Source organism: Canis lupus, chromosome 38 (genome assembly GCF_048164855.1).
Source record: "Canis lupus baileyi chromosome 38, mCanLup2.hap1, whole genome shotgun sequence".
Taxonomy (NCBI): Eukaryota; Metazoa; Chordata; class Mammalia; order Carnivora; family Canidae; genus Canis; species Canis lupus.
Window position 1 is genome coordinate 12,676,717 of NC_132875.1, and position 25,961 is coordinate 12,702,677.

The 25,961-nt window shown below is 37.8% G+C and overlaps 1 protein-coding gene across 1 annotated transcript in view; it reads left to right on the plus strand.

Moving 5' to 3' along the window:
• The window catches only part of USH2A (usherin), a 691,295-nt gene that overhangs the window by 451,892 nt on the left and 213,442 nt on the right, over positions 1-25,961 (plus strand). The window contains exons 41-43 of the mRNA XM_072814508.1: positions 8,769-9,103; positions 10,200-10,322; positions 20,119-20,282. Of these exons, the coding sequence (XP_072670609.1) occupies positions 8,769-9,103; positions 10,200-10,322; positions 20,119-20,282 (622 nt within the window). The remainder of the gene's footprint in view (positions 1-8,768; positions 9,104-10,199; positions 10,323-20,118; positions 20,283-25,961) is intronic.

Sequence of the window (25,961 nt, forward strand, 5' to 3'; positions counted from 1 at the left end):
ATGCAGAGGAATGGATTAGCATACTAACAAAAGTTCCAATTACCAATATTCTGATTTTTGTTAATGATCAGAGAATCAAAATGATGGGGAAAGAAATAAAAATAGCGTATTACGGGGCTATCTAGGAAGTGTTCAATTATTCACTTCATTCTACTGGGAATGAACTCTAGAGGACAGGATAACTACCATTGTTTTGGCTTGCATACAAACTTCATTCAAGGGAAATTAGTGTAACCAAACAGGAGGGAGTTTTGTAGCTTAGAAGCCTCTTTTGTGTAAATACACACATGCTTCCATGGATTCAGTCTTGTACTACTGCCAAAAGCATTGGTACAGTAGCTTGCTCACCAGAGCACAAAACAAAGGATATTTGCATAACAGCAAAGTTCATCTGTTGAAATTATTACTTGGATCTATGGTGTGTGTTCTCTCTCCTCCACAAAAGCAAACACTAGGTGTTGCTAAATAGTGTAAATTGTTGGAGAAATTTAATTTGACCTACAAACTAAAAGCTATTTTTAAAAGCCTTTTTTAGTTTTAATAAGAGACTGGTCAAAGCAACACACCTTTTTGATAGAAATATCAAAACTGTATAGAATTCCAACAGAATTACGCAGTAAAAAGAAATTAATTTGAAGTACATGATATACAATGCTTATTATACCAATTGAGCAATCTTAGGAATTGCTCTTCATTCAAAAGAAAAACCAAACCAAAGCAAGTAAAATCCCAAACAAACCTAGAGTGATTAATCATTCCAGAAATAACTTTTTATTTCAATCCTGAGGGAATCTTGCAAAACTTCAGCAGCAATACTAATCAATGTGATGGGACATAAGTACTGGCCCTTCTCAAAGGCAAAGCTACGTAATGGACATTTTCCTGGATTCTTTATAACAAACATTTAATAACTGGTCAGATCTGAAAAAAGAACAAATCTTTTCAGAAGAATAATGTCTCCATGCACAATTCTACTTGACTCGGCATATATAAATAATGATCAAAGGGTCTCCAAAACAAGCCGCCTGGTTTTCTCTTTTTCTTCTTCTTCCTTCTTTTATTCATTTTTGTTTTTGATTCTGTAACCTCATCCAGGGATGAAACAATGTTCATGGCTTGTGAACGTGCTAGAGTGGAGTTTAGATTAGCTTGGCTAGGGAGCTCTCTCTCACAGGCTGTCATCAACCAGGTTAGGAATCTAAAATCTCTAAGAAGGTACCTGAAATGTATGGTCATTGTACATTAATAAAAGTTTTTTTTTTTTAATTTATTTATGGTAGTCACAGAGAGAGAGAGAGAGAGAGAGGCAGAGACACAGGCAGAGGGAGAAGCAGGCTCCATGCACCGGGAGCCTGATGTGGGATTCGATCCCGGGTCTCCAGGATCACGCCCTGGGCCAAAGGCAGGCGCCAAACCGCTGCGCCACCCAGGGATCCCCAAAAGTTTTTTTTTTAATTGTACCTTTAATTAATTCTCATTTTATTTATTACTAGAAAATCAAAAGTTATCAATGGAGAGACTCTTCAGGAATACTCAACCGAATCTAGCATAGGCTGATATGTATTTAAATATTAAAATGACCTATTCATGCTTCAGTATTATCAGCTCATATTATGCTCAGAAAGATCTTATGACTGCCAAAGTACATCTTCCAGTGATATGGCTTATCTGATACACAAAGGCCGGTGACTGCAGTAGAGTGATTTCTCGTTGTCAAATACAGGATTTAAAAGTTAAAATTGCATCTACAGAATATTTTAATGAGAAAAAAAAAAAAACAGAAGTATTGTCATTAATGCATTGGTTAAGAAATTGATTCAACATTTACCACATAGAATCTTTCTGAGTATTAGGATCAGGGGAATTGTCATTAATATTAACAGCAACAACAATAATAATAACCAATTCTGCTAACATTTATTGAGTAGGAACACACCTGCATGAGTGCCTCTTTAATCACTCAGGATACACCAGAGACTGAAACAGAATCTTTACTTTTATGGGGCCTACATTTTAGACAGAACGGCATGAATGAATATATAATATGCCCAGAAGTGACAAGGACTTGGGAGAAAAAAACAAATCAGCTTAAGAGGAATAAACAATACTTTTTATTGATAGGATGATTGATAGGTTGATAGGATGAGGGAGAACAGGAATGGACTGGTATTTCTCCCTAGTTCTTGCTATATTGGGCCATATGTTCTGTTCACTGCTGTACCATGCTGCCTGCAAGAAGTCATGGTCTAACCAGGAACGGAAGAGAAACTCCATATACTTAGGTCTAATATAAAACCAAGTAATATGGTAATAAGTAAAAAGGTGATATGACTTGGCATAGATTTGAGCTTTAAGAAAGGAAAATTGGAGAGCACAGCTGTATATCAAAGTTATATTCTTTTTTTTAAGATTTTATTTATTCATGAGAGACACGGGAAGAGAGAGAGAGAGAGAGAGAGAGAGAGAGAGAGAGAGGCAGACACACAGGAAGAGGGAGAAGCAGGCTCCATGCAGGAAGCCTGATGTAGGACTCCATCCCCAGACCTGTGACCACACCCTAAGCCAAAGGCAGATGCTCAACTGCTGAGCCACCCAGGCGTCTCCAAAGTTACATTCTTAATATTGTTTTTGATTATTTGATTATAAAGAAAAGAAATAATATATGATGTCAAAGAGGTTATCTGAAAAAGTGAAAACCATACAGTTTTGTTTGGTATCTAATCACTTAAGAAAATTCATCCCATTTTCTAAAGTTGGTAAAAATGCTCTACCAAAACTTGAGAAAGATAGTTCAGTAAAACTATAGACTAATTTCATATATGAATATAGATCTAGAACTTCTCAATAAAATATTAGCAAATTGAATATTAAGGAGTATATTAAAAGAATGACATGCCAGGACAAATTTGGTTTGACTCCAAAAATATAAGGATGGTTCAACATCAGGACATCTATCAACATATTTCCTAAGTCATCTGATCAAAGGAGAAAACTCGTATAATTCTTTTTTTATACATAGATGCAGGAAAAAAAGGACTTGTAAGATTCAGCAGCCATTTCTCACAAAAATTCAATATAAATTCAAATTAAGATAAAGTTGATTTCTAAGATTGCTGGTGATTAAGCAGCAATTTTAACTCAATTAATTTTAACTCAGCACTTTTCACTTTATAATAGCGAAAGATTTATATGATTGCACATAAGGATTTATAAGATTGCTACATGGAAGTCTTGAGTACAATTCAGGACTAATAGAAGATAAAACATAAAAACAACTAAGCTGTGATGCTGGAGACAAATTTCTTTGATGGTAGAAGCAGTATTTTATTTCACTGAGAAATAATGGTTTGCTTGAAAAATGATACTGGCCAGAGTCCTTGTGTAAGAAAAAAAAAATCTTTCTATTTTATATCATAATTAAATTCCAATAAACTAAAATTTTAATGTTAAAAAATAACTAAGAGAAAGAAGAATTTTATATAATTTAAAGACACAGGGGCTCTTTGTAAAGAAAAAACAAACACAGAAACTCATAAGCCTTAAAAGAAAAGAGAGATAGGGGCCCTTGCGTGGCTCACTCAGTTAAGCATCTGCTTGGGCGCAGGTCATCCTCCTGGTTCCTGGGAGGGAGTCCTGCACTGGGCTCCCTGTTCAGCTGGGAGTCTGCTTCTCCCCCTTCCTCCAGCTTGTGCTTTCTCTAATTCTCTCTCAAAAAAATGAATAATATCTTTAAAATTAATTTTTAAAAAGATAGTTATATTTAGCTAGAAAATAATTTGATTGTTTCTTGCAGGCTAAGACTCCCTCAAAAAAAAGAAAAATAAAAGGCTAAACTCCAAGAGATAGATTGGGAAAATGAATCTGTAACACACATTATAGAAAAATAGGTTATGTCCCCATAATATAGAAAGAACTTCTAATAATTTAAGATACAAAGGTATTTCGATAGAAAATAATGTATAAAATATGGACAATTTAAAGAGGAGAATGTACAAAGGTTCAATATTACTTGGAAGTATTTGTACCTCACCAAAAAAGCCAAGAGAACACAAACTAGTTAGAGAAATAATTAAGAAATAATTAGAGAAATAACTAAGTAATAAATAAGCAAAGACTAAAAGGAGTGGTAATTTTAATAATTTGTAAGGATCCAGATCACGGATACTTTTTTTTTTTTCATTGTCTGTGATAAAAGGAATTACCTCAACCTTTAAAAAGTAATTCTTCAATAATCATTGAAATAAAACATAATGGACCTTCTGGCATAGCAATTCTTGCTAATCTATCCAATAAAAAATAAATACAATGATATGTATGCATATATTTTCAAATATTGTTTTTAGCAGTAAAGAAATGCCAATAGGATAAAAACTGTTTTTTTTCAATTATGAAAGGAATATTATACAGAAAAAAAAAGAGTCTGTCATTTATTAAGTCTAAAAATTAAGTTGTAGATTAATAGGTGTAGAATAGACATTTTTTTGGTAAAAAAAAATAAAAGAGAGAAAGCTTATATATGTGTGGGTATATTTGCTTTGCTCATATGAGCATACCAGAAAGTACAGGAGAATATATCCCAAGATATCACTTAGTCATTTTAAGAGGGTAGCTGGCAGTGTAGGGATGGAAAGAGAGGTGAAGCCATACTGAACTTCTAACTAATGAAATATATATATTTTTTCATATATAATGAAATATATATATTTTTCATATATATATGCTCTTTCTCTAATTTCAAGATGTAATTCTATAATATATGAAATGAAAAACTAATGCTAATTTCAAGATGTAATTCTATAATATATGAAATGAAAAACTAATGCTAACAATTTTAAAAGTAAAGGATGACATTTGAAAGAGAAGATTTAATTTTATTCCAACAAATATTTATTGTATACCTTATTCTGTATGAGAGACTTTGCCAGGGAGTCAGTTGTTAAGAGGAATTGCTGCATGGAGTCACGTATTCCACACCGTTGGTCCTTGTATATTTATATGTTGTATGGATTAAGCACTCTTAGAGTTCTGTGATCACATGTAGACATGAAGGCAGGGATGGTCTCTTCACATAAGACATAAAGGAAATTGAGCTTCAGAGGTGTTAAGTATTTTTGTTTAAAGTCTCACAGCTTCGGTTGACTAGTCTGGATCACCAATCAGGGACATTGATTCTGCACCCATTCTCAACCCATTCTGTCATCTTCATAAATACTCATTCATAAAGTCCTTAAATGTAGTTTGATGGAATTGGAAGAAAGTTACAACGTGTATGTGTGCTATTTTTTCAGGCCTGAGGCCAATCAACTGACATGCATTCATAGATTTTTGCTTAAATTAGGGATCTTTGGAGGTGCCTGGATTCTTTAAGGCAAGCCAGTCTTCAGGGATCTGAAAGAGATGGTTCAAGTCAGTGTCGCCTTACACCTAACTGGCTACCCACTCATTCTTTTTTTCCCAAAAAATAATAACTAAAAAAGAAAAATGGAAATCTAAACAATTAAGAATCCCTCAACTAAAATACTAATTACGGTAGGCAAGGCATCTGTGAAAGAAGCACTTTATTTCTAGCCAGTAACTATAATTCTATGTAAAAGACTTCAGTGTAAAATGGCTGTTTTAGAGAACACGTTTCTTCCTTATTCAGGTTGGGAACAGACTCTCTGGTCTGAGTTCTCTGGGATGCAACCATATTTCATCATCCTTCCTGTGGACCATGTATATATATGAAAAAACCATAGGAAGTTAAACTGAAAGTTTTAATCTTGTACATTTTGGCCACACTATAGTAAATATAGTCTTAAGCCTAGGAAAGAATAGAATACAATATTTAGCTAGCTGGTTCCTAAAAAATCTTAGACACATATTATTAAAAATGGCTCTAGGATGTTTTTAGGAAGGTAATCAAATTAGATACCACTTCTGTTAGCTTATTGACTGTAATGACAATGGCCTTCTCTACGTAAAAATCCTTCTAAAAATTTCTGTAGAAGTAGATTCATGTCTTCCAACTCAATACTGTTAAAAAGACATTTTTTTCTAATTCTAACTTTTTATTTTTTTAAGATTTTATTTATTCATAAAGACACAGAGAGAGAGAGAGAGGCAGAGACACAGGCAGAGGGAGAAGTAGGTTCCATGAAGGGAGCCTGATGCAGGACTCGATCCAGGGTCTCCAGGATCACCCCCAGGACTGAAGGCGGCGCTAAACCGTTGAGCCCCCCCGGGCTGCCCAAATTCTAACTTTTTAAATGAGAAAAATAGCTAATTTGTTGATGTAAACATTTAAGATAAAGAAAATTGGGATTTTTTTTTTCCCCACAGATGGGGAAATGACTATCTCTAGTATCATTATACCAAATCTCTTAATCTCTTCTGGATATCTTATTCAAGTTTTATCATTTTTTTTTTAAAGATTTTATTGGGACATCTGGTTGGCTTGGTGGTGGAGCATCTGCCTTTGGCTCAGGTCATGATCCCAGGGTCCTGGGATCGAGTCCTTCATGGAGCTCCCTGCGGGGAGCCTACTTCTCCCTTTGCCTATGTCTCTGCATCTCTCTCTCTCTGTCTCTCATGAATAAATAAATAAAACCTTAAAAATAAATACATAAAATCTTAAAAATTTGAGAGAGAGACAGAAAGGGAGCAAGCATGAGTCGGGAGAAGGGCAGAGAGTGAGGGAAAAGCAGGCTCCCCTGTGAGCAGAGAGCCCCACACGGGGCTTGATCCCAGGACCCAGGGATCATGACCTGAGCTGAAGGCTCAACTGAGCCACCCAGGTGCCCCTCAAGTTTTATGTTATGAATACTTTTTCTCAGCCTCAATACCAACTTCCAAATCAATTTACTAGTAGCTCAACTAAACAGATTGTCTCCTAAGTTTTAATTCTTTCAAGTGCTGCCAAATCTCAACCTGAACTCAGAATGTTCTGACTTGAGAGGCAAAGAAGTGGTATCCACATATCAGTCGGGTTGAATTTAGCTGTCATAACCCTTCCATTTTTCATTTAGGTGACAAGTATCAGGAAGCCCCCTGAGTTTGACCTTGACTCATTTTTTTTTAGTCCACAAAGCATTGCACCTCCAAAACAAATAGAATCTGGTGTCTGTTCTACAACCTTTGCTCTTTAGGTTTCTTTGATTTTCTTTCCATCCAGACAGATCCACTGTGCTCATAAGGAACACATTTAAAAATTCTTTTCACCCCAGCACAGTGTGGACCTCTCCAAGAAGTTTTTTAAATTAATTATTTCAAGCCATGTAGTAAAATCTGAATAGTATATTGGGCCATTGTTAATTATAAATTAGGGCAGCAGTTATCAAGCAACAAGACAACTGGCATGTGGTGGGAGTCCATTTTGTTACCATTTATTAGTAAGAACGCTCTCTGAAAATCTCCAGTGATATTCCTTCTGGAGGAAATTATTTTCTCTTTGATTTAAGATAGAAAATGCTGGGATGCCTGGGTGGCTCAGTAGTTGAGCATCTGCCTTTGGCTCAGGTCATGATCCCAGGGTCCTGGGATCGAGGCCTGTATCAGGCTCCCCACAGGGAGTCTGCTTCTCCCTCTGCCTATGTCTCTGCCTTTCTCATGAATAAATAAAATCTAAAAAAAAAAAAAAAAAAAGGAAGACAATGTTGGTTACTCCTGCTGTATTCTAATTTTTCTGTTACTTTTTTCTTTGATTTTGTATAGAGTTGCAAGTGTGGATATCAACATACATTACCCTTTTCATAATAAGTGTATGTTAAAGAAGAAAAGGAATTTAATCAGCTGCGACTACAGTTACTTACTGAACTCCATCTCTGTGTTCATGGCATTAAATGGCTATACAATTTAGGCCCTGCCATCAAGAAGCTTACAGTTTATTTAGGAGATGAAATATATACCCTAAAATGTAAGGAACATTGCAAGACAATGATAAGAGAGGAACCAGAATAGTATGTAAAAAGTGATTTTTTTTCAATGGCTCATGTACATTTTTCTAGAGTTCTTTTACCTCCAAAGCATGAGTGTGTTACCACTACAGTCTTAGAAAATTTAGCCAAAAAAAAAAAAAAAAAAAAAAGGAATATGAAAATTGTAGTATTCCATTACAAATGTTTCTTTTTTTCTGGTGCTCAGGTCCATGTGTTAGTTAAATAGGATCATCCTTTGCTTGCCTTTTTAAGGGCATATCTCTTATCTCAGAGAGTATAGGTTGCTATTGCTTTACTTTCTACAGTATGCACATGTGAGATTCAGGAATTCAATTGTGCATCCTCAGAAAATGCAAAGAATGATCCCCCACCCTCACCATCCAAAAAAAAAAAAAAAAAAAAAAGCATAGTGACATATTTAGAGTACATACAATGCAAAACAGGGAGTTCTGATGTTTCATTTAATTGAGTTATAAACAAGAAAACTGTCAAATCCTGCCACTGGCCCATTGAAGCCTGCGGATGTGTGAATTTCCTCCATGTGTGTGCTCTGTGTCCTTTAGAACACCCACAGTGGAGATGAAGCACCAAGGTGTGTATTAGTCTGACAGTCCTAGAAAGTATCAGGACGAAAAGCCAAACCCAGGAAACGGCATTTCATTTAGTTCCTGGTGTACTGCTAATTGATCCCAAACCCTTCATTACTGTCTAGTGCAAAAGGCTAAGTCGAAAGGAGGCATTTAGAAAGCGTCTTAAGTGAAAACAAGGCCTGGGAAAATTCTAGGTCTTGTGAACTTGACTTGCTCTGTTCCTGTGTTGTCACACTGATTCTAAATTTGTCTTTTATTTCAGGTCACTTGGAAACCCCCCCTCATCCAGAATGGGGACATGCTTAGCTATGAGATCCGCATGCCGGATCCTCACATCACCATAACCGAGGTTACTTCCTCAGGGTTAAGTCGAGTAATTACTCATCTGATTCCTTTCACTAATTACTCTGTCACCATTGTGGCTTGCTCAGGAGGTAACGGGTACCTAGGAGGATGCACAGAGAGCTTACCTACCCAGGTCACCACCCACCCCACCCTACCTCAGGGCATTAACCCGTTGTTGGTGATTCCTCTAAGTGAATCATATGTTGGGATTTCGTGGCAGCCACCATCCAGACCAAATGGACCCGATTTGAGGTAAGAAAGTGACTGTGCTTTTGGATTCTGCTATGGCCTTATATCCGGGAGGGAGGGAGGGAGGGAGGGAGGGAGGGAGGGAGGAAGGAAGGAAAGAAGGGAAGGAGGGAAGGAATGAAGGAAGGAGGGAAGGAAGGAAGAAGGGAAGGAGGGAAGGAGGGAAGGAAGGAAGGAAGGAAAGAAAGGAAAGAAAGAGGGAAGGAAGGAGGGAAAGAAGGGAAGGAGGGAAGGAAGAAGGGAAGGAGGGAAGGAAGGAGGTTTACTCATGTGTGAATGTAAAACTAGTTCCTAATTGGATATCCTCCACTCATAACTTGAATACAATTTCATATTGTGTATCTTGACTTATATGGAGCCATAAAAGTCCATCAAGATAGAAATATAATATTGTGAAGCCCTAAAACCCCTTGAAACAACAATCACTGTTCTCTAACAATTCTTGATGTAATCCTTCTCTTGATTTTCAGAATATATTTTTACTGCATGTTAGGCAAACTTGATGCATGTTCTAAATGATATACTTACACAGAAATGCCTCAAAATTCTAAAGCTAACGCAATAATTCTCTGGCAGGGTATTATTATCTGGAAACTTGTAAAGAATGTGGTCAGGGACATAGATAAGATGAAAGAAACGTGTGTGATTCTGAAATAGCTTTTTAACAACCTCACCTTGACACCTAGCCAGGAGTAGCAGGTTGATAATATTATCATTATTTATAAAGCATCGATGGGTTGACGTCTTAGGAAATCATTAACTTTATAAGCATTTTGTATTTCCACTTTGTGTGAAACTGGCGATAAAGTTTTGGCAAATCTGAAATAGAAGAAATCTAAAATGTTATCATTCTTACTGATAATAGTAAAATGTGAAGGTAGCTGGTTGTTTTAAAATAATTGAATATCTGAAACTTGCAGCGGAAGACCATGATTATCTGGGGAAAAAAAAAAAAAAAAAAACCTTCCCGATTGTAAATTAAGATGCTTTCTTTACATTTAGGTGCACACACCAGACACTCACACCATGAAACAAACTGAATTTTGGTAATAACATTAGTTGAGATAATCCCGATGTTTCTGCTTGTCTTTTGCTTTAGATATGAGCTTCTGAGACGTAAAATCCAGCAACCACTTGCATCAAATCCCCCAGAAGATTTAAATCTGTGGCACAATATTTATTCAGGAACTCAGTGGTTTTATGAAGATAAGGGTCTTAGCAGGTGAGATTACAAAAACTATAAAAACAAATGCTGGCATTTAGTCTTGGGCACGTTGAATAGTTCAAAGTATCTTCATGTCTTCATTGTGTGTGCGTGTTATCAGTTGTGCAATAAAACATGTTCGGTGATTATCTGTGGCATTAATCATCGAACTGCAACAGTCAGCATGTTTCATGTTTGCCATCTTCACTGTATGCTTAAAATAAGCCTTTTGAAGTCAAACTTGTACATGTGTGAGCCTTAACCTATTGCCTTTGTCACAGCTCTAGCAAGACGTGAACACTTAACAGAGGAATTTGGAAAAACTGAACACCTACAAAGAGGGGGTGGGGTGGGGAATGACTGGACACTTAGCAGGATACTTCTTACTTCTGGAGCATCATTGTTATAAGTCATTGATTCAGTCTAGAAAAATGATTTAGTTAGCACCCCCGGGACTTGAAAGAATTCAAACTAGGGCTCCAAGAAACCAGGAAAGAGGTCAAGGGGCAATGTCAGCCCAGAGCCCTGCGTGGGAGGCTCCGCGGACCTGGGTGGGTTTCATGCTGCACTGGAGAAGCATGTTTGGGACCTAAATTCTCCAGGCTTCACTTTTGCTGGCTATAAAATGAAGAGATTGGATGAGGTTAAATGATTTCTCAGCCTTGATGAGCCCAAGCACTGCAATCTAATTGCAAAAGAAACAAAAAACAAAACAAAAAAAAATGCACAACAAACCCACAAATATTATTTTATGAATGCTTTTTTTCACAGTAATCTTTTTCTTTTTCTTTTTCTTTTTTTAAGATTTTATTTATTTATTCATGAGAGACACGGGGGGGGGGCGGGGAGAGAGAGAGGCAGAGACACAGGCAGAGGGAGAAGCAGGCTCCATGCAGGGAGCCCGCCGTGGGACTCGATCCCGGGTCTCCAGGATCACGCCCTGGGCTGAAGGCGGCACTAAAACCACTGAGCCACCCAGGGATCCCCACAGACATGTTTTTCAACAGCATTTCTAGCAGCTTGATTATTTTCCTGGACCCACCACTGACTGGCTCTACCCTGAAGGCTGTTCACATCTCTGGCCTTGCCTCCCACCTCTTCCTCACCAAGGCTTGTCCCTGCCTTGTTAACCTCACTTCCATGCCCGTGGTGTGCAACACTTCCTCACTCAGCTTCTCCTCATTGCTTCCCTCTCCCTTTGTCTGGCTGGATCATCCATCACAGACTTGGCATGGAAGTTTCCTGGTGGGCTTCCCTGCCCCCTCTTCCTGGTCTGACTCAGCTGCCCCTACAGTGTATTCTTACAGCATCCTCACCTATCACTAGTGTCACTGTAATGTATTGGCCTGGCGACTTGTCTGGTCACCCCAGTGTATCGTCAGATCTACCAAGGAGGCAGGGCTTGGTCTTCATGACTTCTGAACCCTCAGTCCCCAGCATCCTGCCTGGCACATAGTGGGCACTCCAATAATTGTTAAAAGGAAGAAAATGTTGACTTATCAAAGGGTGGGCTGTTTCATTTCTCTGTGCCTTAGAAATGTTAATTGTAGTGTTATTATCTTTGGGGAATGGATGAAACTGAGGAATATCCTCATCCACTTTAAAGGATTGTGACGGGAAGACCTAATAGATATTGTAAAGGTTCCTGGGGGCAGGCATCCAAATCTGATGAAGAAATAGACTGAACCACAAGAAGTTGCCATTTCTGTAAGTCAACCTAAATTATCATGGTCACTAGACTATTCTCCACTGTTTTTAATTCACTCTTTACTTCAACCAACACCATTCTATAATTATCACTTCAGTTGAAGAAATTCATTTATTCAGAAATTTCTTCTTGCTTACAATCTGCCGAAAGGCACTGGGATAAAATACAAAAGTGAATTCACCGTAACCCTTGCTCTCAAAGACCTTACAGTCTAGTGGAGGAAAATACATCAGACCCACTGCTATGTGCATAGTATTTGCTTTTTCCTTTTTTTTTTTTTTTTTTAAGATTTCATTTATTTATTGAGAGAGAGAGAGAGAGCACAAACAGGGGAGATAGGACAGGAGGAGCAGAGAGAGATGGGGAGAGAAGCAGACTCCCCACTGAGCAGGGGGCCCACGGTGGAGCTCCATCTCAGGATCCGGGATCATGGCCTGAGCTGAAGGCAGGTGCTTAACTGACTGAGCCACCAAGGCACACCCATACTAAATGCTTTTATCGTGGTTCACTCCATAGTCACCTCCAACACTGTCTAGGGGAGTTATATAGAAAAGTAGCTCTCTATGATCTGTGAACTTTAAGCGCCTTATATATACCATTTTCCCAAATAAACAGACCTTGACTATTTAATATTACCGAGTCAGATGTTTAGCCATGAGATGTTTGTCTGAAAAAGAGGATAAATCTCAGAAAGTTAATATTTCTTTATAGAAGAAATGAAAACTTGTAAAAGAGTTAGGGCCAAAGCCAAACGTTTATTATTGAATTTTTGGTGATGTCTCTAAGAATTTTTAATGAGAAGTCCAAATCAAAGATTTAAGAGGAGATATAGTTAAATCCCCCAATATCAAATGGAAAGGTAAGGTAACATAAACATATGGATGACAGCTGCTTCTAGAAGGAAAGTGTACATCTGACAAAATGTGCTGAGCGGTATTTTGACTAGCCTCATAATGCTAAATGTCAAGAGATTTTTTTTTTCCTGCTAGGACTAGAAAAAAAAACAAACAAACTTTTTTTTTATTCAAATAACTGCTATGATCCTTGTAAACAGCTTGTGGTAAAAAACAAGATGCATTTCTTTTTAACATTAAAGAGAAATGGTGTGAGTCTTCATATTACAACAATGTTTTTTCTAGCCCTCTACTCTTTGTATGTAAGTCCATAAAAAGGCTACAGGCCCCTTCAGCCCGTAGAGGGTTCTCTCTCAACTCTGAGAGAAAACTGGAAATTAGTTCACTGGTGGGCACTATGTGGTGTGACCGATTTTCTGTTAAGAAGTCCTGCCCTTACCCACCTTGACTGCTAGCAGCCAGGGCTCCCCACCCCTGCTGGTAAGCTAGCAGTCAGATTGCAGAGGGGGGACCCCAGCTCTCGGCTCACTTTGGTTACACACTTGTCTTGCAGCCCCTTAATGACCCTACCCTTTGGCTTTTGTCATGTGGACTTATTTATTTGGATGCTATTTTTGGGGGTGGGGAGGAATAATTGAATTCTAATTTCTCTAATGACTTTCAGAGGAAACTGCAAGTTCCTATTCTCCTCAGACTCCACCATTCCTTATTTCCTCCTTTCTTACATACACATAAATAAATGTAACACTGAAATGTCTCTCCCCATCTTGACCTGGTTTCACCATAGCAACATCTAGAATGAATTTTTTGTTGTTGTTGTTTTTAAAGATTTTATTTATTTAGAGAGCATAGAGGGAGAGGGAGAGGGAGAAGCAGACTCCCCACTGAGCAGGGAGCCTGATGCAAGGCTCGATCCCAGGACCCGAGATCATGACCTGAGCCAAAGACAGATGCTTAACTGACTGAGCCACCCAGACTCCCATTTAAAATGGCACTTCTCTTGATATAAGAAGTAAAATTAACTTAAGATTCACTGGGCATCCCTTTATGAATATATCTTAAGTGTAAATATAAATTAAAGTCAATTTCCTTGGTCAAGTGATCTATTTTGGTTAGCTATATGTTTATGATATATAGAAAACACACCAAAATAATCTAAATTGTTATTATATTCTGAAATTCAAATCATTCTAGTAGTTGTTTTTCCCTTTGTATCTCCCGTATACAGAATAGACTGTTGAGCTAATTATCCAGATAATTTAGTTCAAACAAAATTAGTTTTGTTCTTATGATTATCTTAGGGAAGGGGTGATTTGTCTGAGTTACACAGCTAAGTTGCCTCATTATTGAATTTTTACTCTGTGTAGACATGAACTCAGCATAACTGTAGGTTTATACGACTTGTCAGTTTCTAACTTTTCTTCCGTAATAATCCTGTGCAAAATAGCCAAGTTATGGTTGTTGGGGGAACCATAACTTTGGGTTTCCTGACATTTTCATCACTTGGAAAACCTGGTGAACATGCTGTTATCATCTGATGCTGAGGTGAGCCAGGCAAGGTTTAATGGGGGGGCAGCGACCTCCTCATTTGTAAGCATCAGCCCACCCTCATGATTTCCGGTGCCTTGTTTTCTGAGTGATCAGATAAAACTGCCAAGAATGACAGTGATGACATGCTCTCCTGTTTGGTCTGGATTTGATGCACGAAGAACAAGTTACAAGAAATAATAGGTCATTTTTTTCTATTTTAAGGAAAATATTGACCTGTAGATAATAGTAACTTAGCTGCAGTTAAGTTTATAAAGAGAGATATGTTCTAACTCCTGTTCCTATTATTTGTAAATTTCTAAATATACTTCTTTGCAATGACAGTCTGGAAAGAGACTTCCATGTAACTCCTCAAGGATCCTTAACTGTCTTTTCTTTAAATGAAAGTATTCAGGATGCTTGGATGGTACAGTCCTTTAAGTATCCAATTCTTGATTTCTGCTTGTGTCATGATCTCAGGGTCCTGGGATTGAGTCCCATGTCAGGTGTCATGCTCAGCAGGGACTCTGCTGGAGGATTTTCACTCTCCCTGTGTCCCTCCCCCTCTTCTAAAATAAGTAGATCAATCTTTTAAATAAATAAAGTATTCAGAATTAAATATTCATCTTATTTTCAAAGAATAGTGTTTTAAAATTAAATTCTTTGGCTAAATATACCATAATATCTAATTTTAAATTTTACTGGCATAGATTCTAGTTTTTTTTTTTAACCTTCCAAAATGAACTGTTTCAAGCCCAAAAAGTTCTGGGTGATAATATTCAAAAGAATATAATTTTCATCCCCTTCCTTCGTAATGAGATCAAATGTACACAGATGACAGGTCCTGCTTTGCTAGTATGGAAAGACCAGGCCAGTTCCATGAGACCTGTTCCAATAGGATAAATATATTTAAGTTGTAGCTATTAAGTAAAGAAGTTAACTTTGTACATATAGAGGGTGAGCAGAAGGGAGGCTTTTCTCCCATGACCACTAATGTGAGGTAAATCCTGTTATTTTCTTCAATAGTATCAAAATGTGAATAAAGTCGGATCTCAGAATGAAAGCCAACTTCTCTGCACACTGGTGTGCCATCTCATGGGAAGGTACTTCTTCAAAATGAGCAAATATGTGTCTATTTCACATTTAAACTAGAGATTCATGGTGTGTTTCTCCATTGAGATTTTTTTCATTGCTCTAAATTTACCTCAAGCTATCCTTTTCCAAGTGCCATCATATGAAACCGCACCTCATGAAAAATGAGCCTCCAAATGTGGAAGTATGCATTTTGTCATAGGAGGTTTTTTTCCCTAATGTTTTATTCAAAAACAAACAAACAAAAAAACCCACCTAGTTTCTTTGCATTTATTTCTAATGTGATGATATAGTAGAACAAAGAAATTACAACAAAACTACTTTAGCTGTGGCATCCTGGTAGCATAAGTATAGATGGCCACAGTAATACGACAGCAGCAACTTGCCCTCAGAATCTAGAAAGTACCAGGTTGTGAAAACTTTCAAGGGTGACCAGTATTACTCTTCAGTATCAAAAGAAAAAAAAATCTTCAGTAGCATTTTTAGAGATAATAAATAGGTGGTATAAAGAAAAGACAGAGACCATCAATGAAATATTTAAGCAACTGCAGATTTAAACAGTAGAAGCAGTGTTGCAGGATCCCTGGGTGGCTCAATGGTTTGGCACCTTCCTTCGGCCCAAGGCGTGATCCTGGAGTACGGGGATCGAGTCCCACGTCGGACTCCCTGCATGGAGCCTGCTTCTCCCTCTGCCTGTGTCTCTCCTCTCTCTCCTCTGTGTCTCTCATGAATAAATAAATAAAATCTTTAAAAAAAAAAGAAGCAGAGTTGCATTTTTGTTTGCTTATGTATTCATTCCCGCAAAGGATGTGGGGATGTAAGGGACAGTATGCCATCAGAGGTTCCTCAAATCCTCCCATGTGTGATGCTGTACTCAAGCATATACTGGGCTGTGGCAGATATGGAGAAGAGTTAAAGAAGCAACTGAATAGCCTGCATTTTCAGAAGCATGATTTATATTGGTGACAATATTGACACATGAATTCTGTTAGGACATCAATAAAGTTGACACATTTTTAATTCTGATGAAAATAACCCGAGGCATTCTGTGGCTGCACTGAAGAATTTAACTGGTTACAAAAACACATCAGACCCTTTCAAGATACAAGCCTTCACACATTCTGCCCTGGAATCATGCTTCCCACTAGACAAATGTCTTCATTGCACAAAATGCTGCTTGTCATCAATACATAGCCCAAATGTTACCTGCTCTGTGAAGACTTCCTGAATGGATAAGGTTAAACTGTATGGTTTCTCTGACGCATTTTGGGAGAACAAGGAATAAACGAACACATATTTTAAGAGTTCTCATTTAAAAACGTTTTTCTGTAAAAATGTATGTACTTCGGTGGAACAGATATCATATTCATTATGTTTAGCATCTAGAGTGCGGTTAGTGTTCAACAAATATCATTGAATGAATGAACAAATGAATGAATAAATGAAATGATGTAGAATTGAATGAACAAATGAATGAATAAATGAAATGGTGTAGAATGAAAGAGCATATAATGTGTAAAAGAACCACCCTGCTGGGCAGCCCCGATGGCACAGCAGTTTAGTGCCGCCTGTAGCCCGGGGTGTGATCCTGAAGACCTGGGATCGAGTCCCACATCGGGTTCCCTGCATGGAGCCTGTTTCTCCCTCTGCCTGTGTCTCTGCCTCTTTCTGTGTCTCAATAAATAAATAAAATCGTTTTTTTTTTTTTTTTTTTTTTTTAAAAGACCATCCTGCTAAGTTTCAGTAAGGCTTATTTCTCTATTGGAAAAGTAGATTATCGTGACCCTAATTTGCCAAATCATATATGAACTGAAAGTTAGGAGACTGAATGCTTTAGTAACTATGAAATATCCCTTCATTCATTTATGAAATTTGCTACTCTGAAAATAAACAGATTCTTGGGTCATAAAAACTTCAAATCTAAATGGAACTTTTCTCTCTAATTCACTTGAGTAAGTAACAACTGAATCTTGAAATGTGTATATTTTCATAAAGAAGTTTTTAATATAATTTATCTTTTGCAAGGAAAAATATCATAGTCATTTCTGTAACAAAACTAAGTTTTCCAATCCTGTGTGTTGGTGGAGGGAGGGGCTTGAGGATGGTCTCAAGCAAGTTAGTAATTTAGAGAGTAACTACTGTAATAACCCTGTCTTCCTAAATTGACCTCCAACATTTGGTTTTACTAGCTACAGAATAGACTCTAGAAAAAAAATAAAAAGAATAGACTCTATATCAGTGCGCTTTCACTTTGCAGATTTCGAAAGCTGTTTTCTTTTTTTTTTCTCTTTTTCGAAAGCTGTTTTCTACAGAGTTTGAAATGGTACATTTTTTCAAGACATCCCTAGGGAACACAATTAGAATTTAAAGAAATTGAAAAAAAAAAAAAAAGAATTTAAAGAAATTGGTTTGATATACATAAGTTTTGCATGAGTATATGATGTCAATCAATCTAGCGTTTTTCTCTTAAAAGCATCCTTTTATTATTAACTACATGCAATGTTACATTTCATGTCAATAATCAACACCGCAGTCCATCTAAAACAGCATACTTCAAATGGACGTAAAAACCCACCATAAGCGCACTAATACATACGTTCTTTTTTTGACATGAGGTGGCAAGATATAAAGTGACACGTATAGTCCTATGTATATATATTTACGAACATAAATTTGCTACTCTGTAAATAAACAGATTCTTGGGTCATAAAAACTTCAACATCTAAACGGAACCTTTCTAATTCACTTGAGTAATAACAACTGAATCTTGAAATGTGTCCATTATCTTTCAGTTATCTTGGTCTTGTGACTATTTGGCACTTGCTGGAAAGCATCTGTAGTAGTTTCCTTGGGCTGCCAGAAACAAATGGGGTGACATAAAACAATAGAAATTTATTCTCTCACGCTTCTGGAAGCTGAAAGTCCAAAATAAAGGTGTTGTCAGGGTCACACTCCCTTCAGTCTCTGGAGAAAAATTGTCTGTTGCAACTTCTCGTGGTCCCAGTTATTTCTTGCCTTGTGATGGCATAACTTCCATTTCTGCCTGACTTCACATGGCCATTTTCTCCCTGTGTTGTGTCTGTCTCTGTATCAAAATTTTCCTCTGTTTGTTTTTATAAAGACATCAGTCCATTGGACTCAGGACTTTCCTGAAGCTCAACTTGATTGTATCTGCAAAAACTTTATTTCCAAATAAGCTCACGTTCACAGGTTCTAGGGGTTGAGACTTAAACATATTTGGGGGTTGGGGGACGCTAGTCAAACCTTCACAGCATACAAAGCAGAAAAAAAAAGAAAGAAAGAAAAGAAAGCACAAAAAGAAAGAATAAAGCAAACAAATGTAGAAAATCTGATGCTAGTACTTATTTGGGGGAAATAGGGAAATAGCTTCCAAGAAATCACTAAGTCCTTACCTATCACTACAACAGAGCAATGCCTTACATGTGGCTGAGACAGAGCTCTGCAAAAATACCTTTGGACCATGAGTGAGAAACAAGATGACTTCAACAAGCAGTAGAAGCAGACTTCTAAGTAGGTGGTAGCAAAATGCTGTGAGAATCCTGACAATTATTTTGCACAATCCTGCAATAGCCTCCTTTTGTGCCTGATGAGTTGTGACTTCTCGAGACATGTTCCATGGGCCTCGCATTGGATGCAAGGTATCTTGGATGATGTAGTAAACCCAAATAAGGTGATGATGAGCTGAGGCCAGCATTTGCCCTGAGTACTGGAGGTCCCCAGGGATAGTTATGTGTTGTGCAACATATTTCAGCAAGTTTCATGGCCTACGCAATTGTCCAGGCAAAGCCTGACTGTGTCTATGAATAGCATTTTTCTATCTGGGCAGTTTTGAACCAAATGAAGAAAGCATGATAGTCTTCTACCTGAAAGAGCCAAAAAGGATTGAAAAAAAAAAAAATTGATGGCTTTACTCTATGGGTGCTTTAACATATGGCTTGGAAAGTTTTCATCATATCGCATCGCCATGTCCAGTTTTCTCCTCCTGCAAAGCAATATTCAGTTTCCACTGTCTTGACTCAAGTCAGTATGTTCACATGATGGCAAAATACAGCTCACCGCAGCACAACTCTCGGCAGGACAATGTTGTACCCTTTGGTCACAGTTACGATTTAATTTATCTGCCTTCCAATGACATTATGGGAAGGAAGGATAGGTGTAGGGAGAAAATGGTGATGAGAGATTCTGATATTCGAAAATGGATGAGTTTCCCAAAAGAAGAGCATAAAACTGTCTGGATCAAATTCAGATAGAATGCTGGCAGGGTGCCAGATTTGTAATTACATCTTGAATTGAGCTGTAATCCTTACCACTTCCGAAAACAATAAGAGAAAACGATAAACCACGTTTGTTTTAAATAGTGGGTATTTGCTTTAGCATTCCTAATCAAATATTTTCCCTGACACTTTGGTTAAGGTGCCAGAGTTACAAACATAAAAAGATGTTTTTGCAGAGGGAAGAAAAAGAAGATGACTCTGTTTTGTAGGGGGCAACAGAACATTGTGCATTTCGAAGGGATGTAACAAAGAAATCCTGTATTTTTTGAGGAAAAAGACATGCATGTGTTTTGTCTTCTGTAAAAGAGAAATTGATAATGACTTTTTTTTTTTTAAAGGTTTACGACGTATGAGTATCAAGTCTTTGTACACAACAGCGTGGGTTTCACACCGAGCCAAGGAGCTACCGTGACAACATTAGCTGGTCTTCCAGAGAGGGGAGCCAATCTCACTGCAACTGTTCTTAACCATACGGCCATCCATGTGACATGGGCTAAACCAAGTAAGTAAGCTTCTCGTGTCTTTACGTCCCCTTAGCGTATTAGTACCAAAATGAATTTAAAATGGACCTATTAAAAATAAAAACAAAAAAGCCCAGATGCCTGTGCTATTCTTCAGAGGCAGACTCTCTCCCTACGTCTGCATCCTTGGGCCTTCTCTCCCTCTTCCACTTCTTTTGGTTGGAAAAATTAATTTGATAGAATGTAATATTGTGCACTTCCCCACAGAAAGCTCTGCCCCCCATCTTGTAGCTCATCACTTATTAGCAAGAACCATTGTCTGGGTAATGGCACTAATGTGAGGGATTTTTCCGAGTGAATCGTCTTCAACTCTGTCCAATGGAGCCTGGACATCACCAGTGGACTTGCTCCAATGATGCAGAAGGCTTGCCCTGACCCCACTCAGAACACAGGTTTATGGGCTAGTTAGAAGAGCTCACAGGTGGATCTAATCTGCTCCTGCAACTTTAGAAACACAAAAACTGAAATTTCAGATCCACTTGGTCAATAGAGTAGCATTTAGCAGCAGACCTGTTAATTTGTAGTGATCCATGATCACAGTTAGAAAACAACACTGAATTTATCATGGAAATACGAGTTGTAACCGTTCTTATAGGCACCACTTGAGATCTGGCAAATAGTTGATTCAAAACTTGCTAGACTATTACAAATATTGAGAAATATCCGATTTGGAAATCCCTCCCCAAAAATGTTTGTCTTATGAAAGAAAACTGTACCTGCTAGGAAATACCTGCCATGTGATTTCGATCCAGCCTCTGAGCTTTGTTAACAGCCTAAGACATTCTTCCTGTTCCATTCAGAACATTCGAGGGAATCTGTCTCCATGTTATATTTTGTCAATTGCAAATTAAAACCAATATTATGAAAATTAATTAATTAATTAATTAATTAATAAAACCAGTATTACGTGATATTAATGGTAAATTAAAATCTGCCTTGGTTCTGTTGATCTATGTTGCCACTACAAAACCAATTTTTTTTTTTTTAACAGAAGACTATCACCCTAAGGTTTGTTTTTTTTTTTTTATGAGGTTGCAGGTTTCTAATAATCTGTGTCACTGCTATTGGGATCTCTTAAGCCATTTAAATGGAAGAACAGAAGTTAATTGATGCTTATGATTACCCTCTGAGACACCTCTGGGAAAAATACAAAGTTTTTATCTGGAGATGGATTCTTATGTATAATATATTTTCCCTCACCTCCCTCTTCCTCGCTCCTTTACCCTCACCACCTGATTCATCTTAAAAGCCTGCTCATAGAGGTGGATATCCTCCCCCTCATCTGACATTTGAATACTGCTGTTAAGATCCAGCTGCTGAATTTTCACCAATATAGGTCCTTTATGTTATAATTGCATGCCTGAAGTAAGCGTGCTTATAAAAACTGACAAACTTAATAGATCTGCAGCAGCTCACTGAAGTTTCATTACCTTGGTAATCTGAACCTCTGACCTTCGGGATGTAGGTAATGCAATCTGCTGTTATTTCCATTCATACCTTAGAAATATTTCAGATAACTATTTGTGAGCACAAAGGTTAACTCTCAGAAGAGGGTCAGCTCTCCGAAAGCTTGTTGCGTTATCATTTTCTTCCTTCGTGCAACCTGCTAGCCTAAGTAAATTAACTAGTCACTCCTCTGTGATGGGGCCACCTATTTTTTGCCATTTTATTTTATGTTGTTTTCTTGATTTCCAGGATACATTTGGCACATTGTTGAATATGCTAAAAGGCACAAAATTATAGGTTGAAAGTCAATTGGATAAATTCATAAATATAACTTTTTAAAAATTGCCTTTCACAAGAACCATGAAAGGTATTTTAAGACACATATTCTTTCTTAACTATGACTTCCACATATATACGCCATTTTGATAGCTGCAAATTTCTGGTAAATTTTTACCAATCACAGATTAATAAGAATGTCATCGAGTACTTTAGAAGCACCCATTTTAAACTTTTGCATTGCTAGGTGATGTCATATGAGGTAAAAGCATCCCCACATTCCTTCAATTCATTTTTAAGGTTCAGATTGCAAACTGGCAGCTGTACAGGCCACATTTACTTCGCCCGCCCACCATACACTGTTTCAACTGTAGTATTTGTTTTAAATAATATTTTGCCAACATTTAACAATCAGAAGATTTCACATAAAGATTATGATTTTTGGATTAATTTGAAAAATCAAATAATTTTGGGGTGAAACTACTCTCACATTGCTGGAGAATATTGTCATTTGGTGTCAAGTAACAGCTTCCTCTAGACGAGTCACACACTTCCCATTTTCCTGGTCCCTATAGAGATAGGAGGTTCTTATACCTATTAAATATTATGGAAGAAAATATTTTAGGCTAAATGAAATACCACGAAGATAAATTATATTAGTGGAAAAAGATCAAATCTTTATAAAAGAGGATAAAAAAAAAACACCTTTGCTTAAATTATTCATATAATTCTCAGAAAAGCCCTGTGAGATAGAAACTGGTGCTCTGTGACTCACTCAACATTACAGCTAGTAAGCCACACTTCCCAAACTCAAACTAAGGGCTCAGACATTCAATTTTCAGCTATTTCTCATGCATTTAGCCTCAATGGTTATTGACATTTTGTTGAGTGATCTATTAACATCCTCCCTATTTTGACTGCTCACTCTGAAATAAACAGCATGAGGACACCGGGGTGGCACAGTCAGTTGAGCATCTGACTCTTGGTTTCCGCTCAGGTCGTGATCTCAGGGTTGTAGGATCAAGACCCCTAGGTTGGGCTCTGTGCTCAGTATGTAGTCTGCTTGAAATTCTCTCTCCCCTTCTGCCCTCCCTCTCTCATAAATAAATAGATAGATGATAGATGATAGATAGATAGATAGATAGATAGATAGATAGATAGATAGATAATAAAAATAAAAAATAAATTCCATGAGGGAATGCAGTGGAGAGGGAGCATTCATCCTGAGGTCCCTTCACTAAAGAGATCATCCATGGCCAGAGCAGAGCAGGAAAACACTGGACATAGTGAGAGAGGAAGGTGCTACAGAAGAAAAAATGGAAGAATCATCCAAATGCTATTCACTTTGTCAAGACCTCCCCACAATGTTCTGGTGTTCACATCTTGTGTCTCATCTACCTCCCTCTCCATCTTTCTCCTTCCTCTTTTTCCCCTGCCTGCCCTCTTTCTCTTTTTCTCTTCTGTCTATCTCTCTCTCCTTCCTTTCCTTCCTTTCTTCCACAGACATTTATTTATGACTTTGTTTGTCCCGGGCACTGCTACTACAATGAGGAATGACAGACTCCTGCATTATAATATCTCAGTGAACTCTCTGGAAAATTCATCAAGGATGAAGGTGTCACCATTAGGAGAGTGAGTTTAAATCTGCCTAAAAGGCATCTACCTCCTCTTGATCTCTTAATCAGAAACCACCAGATTTTGTAACTAGAAGAATTTCTGACTTTGTCTGAATTTATCTTGTTTGGGTGGCGATACATATCAATAATTTCCAATGTCAGCTCTTTTAAAAAGCACCCACCATCGTTGGCACATCTTGCCCTGACTCTTCTTCCCGTCACTCCAGTTATCAAAGCAAACGTGCTGTCTTTGCCTTTTCCATGGGCTGCCCTCTTGTTCACTTGTTCACCTGTTGTAATCTGGCCTTCTTCCCTTCTAGTCTACTGCCATGATCCCCTTGAGGCCCTTCTCACCTCATGACCCAATCCAATGTTCTCTTCTCTATGCCATCCCATTCTGTTTCTCTGTAGAGTGGGCACTGTCAGGGCCCTCCTCATTGAGATGTTCCATCGTGTCTCAACAACTGCTCCTTCTCCTGATCCCCTAAATACAGACTTTTCTCAAAGTTCTTTCCTGCATATTTTTTCACACTCCAGTTCTCCTAGGGGTGATTCCCTATTCCATCTATTCTTACTGTTTCAAATGCTCCTACCTAGAAAAATAACAAAATTCTATGAAGCCTTATGAGGGGATGATTTTAGAAATAGACTTTGGGATCAAGGAAACTTAAGTTTGGATCCCAGTTCTAGGATTTTCTAGCCCTGTGACTCAAGCAAACCACTTAACCTCGAATCCTAGTTTCCTAATCCAACATATGGGGATGGTAATAACTGCTTTAAAATGCTGTGATAAGAATGAAATGAGTTAATATATGTTAGAACTTAGGAATCACTTAGTATTGGTATAAAGTATTACTCGGTCTCTAAAATATCTCAGTATTTTCTTTTTTTTTTTTTTTTTAAGATTTTATTTATTTATTCGAGAGAAAGAGAGAGAGAGGCAGAGACACAGGCAGAGGGAGAAACAGGCTCCATGCAGGAAGCTCGACGTGGGACTCGATCCCAGGTCTCCAGGATCACGCCCTGGTCTGAAGGCAGCGCCAAACCACTGAGCCACCCAGGCTGCCCTGTCTCAGTGTTTTCAAAGGCATTTTTACAAAAGATAAAAAAATATTATGAAGCCATTTCTTTTTTTAGATTTTATTTATTTATTAATGAGAAACCACAGATGTAAGTAGAGACATAGGCAGAGGGAGAAGCAGGCTCCCTGCGCAGAGCCTGATACAGGACTCGATCCCAAGACGCTGGGATCATGAACTGAACCACAGATTCTCAACCACTGAACTACCCAGGTGCCCCTGGGAGGCCATTTCTAATAAAACTTTGGGCATGGCATTCAGCTAAAAGCATTTCCACAAGCGAGGTGAAGATAAAGAATAGATGTCACTTTATAATGACCTGACTTAACTAACACGTCAAAGTACCAACCATTACATAGCATCATTCCCCTGCCTTTACCTTTCCCATCATTTCCCATGCCCATCAACCTAGAGACTACACTTACCAGCCTTGAAGTTAATGGTGGCCATGTGTCTGTGTTGTGCCAATAAAATGTGAAAGAATATATGTCTTTTGGTATCATAGTCACAAAACACTGGGTACGTGCCTATCTGTTCTCTCTTCGTAATTTCTGTGGACTGGGATGTAGACATGGCAATGTTCTCAGTTTTAACTCTGCAGTCACGGACAACACCCTAAGGGATCCAAAGCCACATAAGAGAAGGAACCTAGGTTGTGGAAATCGAACACTGATTCACTCACTTTGGGTCTATTATGCGAGATGTAAATTAACATCTAAATTTTATTTAAGTCACTTTATATCAGGGCTTCTTGGTTACCACAGTTCCGTTAACTATCTCAGTCCCTGTTTGCCCATATCAATTCACTTAAGGAGCAGAAGTGATCTATCCTGTTTTCATTGCTAAATATAAAATGATGAATAATTAACACATCTCATATACAATTTCCTTTAAATACAATTTTCTCTGGCAGGCTATTGATAGGAGCTGGAATACAACGAGAGACTAAAGTAGCTGGGGTGTGGGGGTTCCAAAATACAGTTATTGGTTTCTGACGGATGCCTAAATTAGGTAGAAGGTATGAGATATATTTTTGGGGAAAATAAGGAGCCTGGCTTAGATCACTGTCCAAGAGGATCTTCCCACTTCTTTATGTGAGCAATTTTACACTCTTGCAGAGTAAAGAATTTTCTCAAGAAGTAGTTTGACTTAAATTTGTTATTGTTGTTGTTAAGTAAATTCTACCCCCAATATAGGACTCGAACTCACAACTAGACATAAAGAGTTGCATGCTCTACCGACT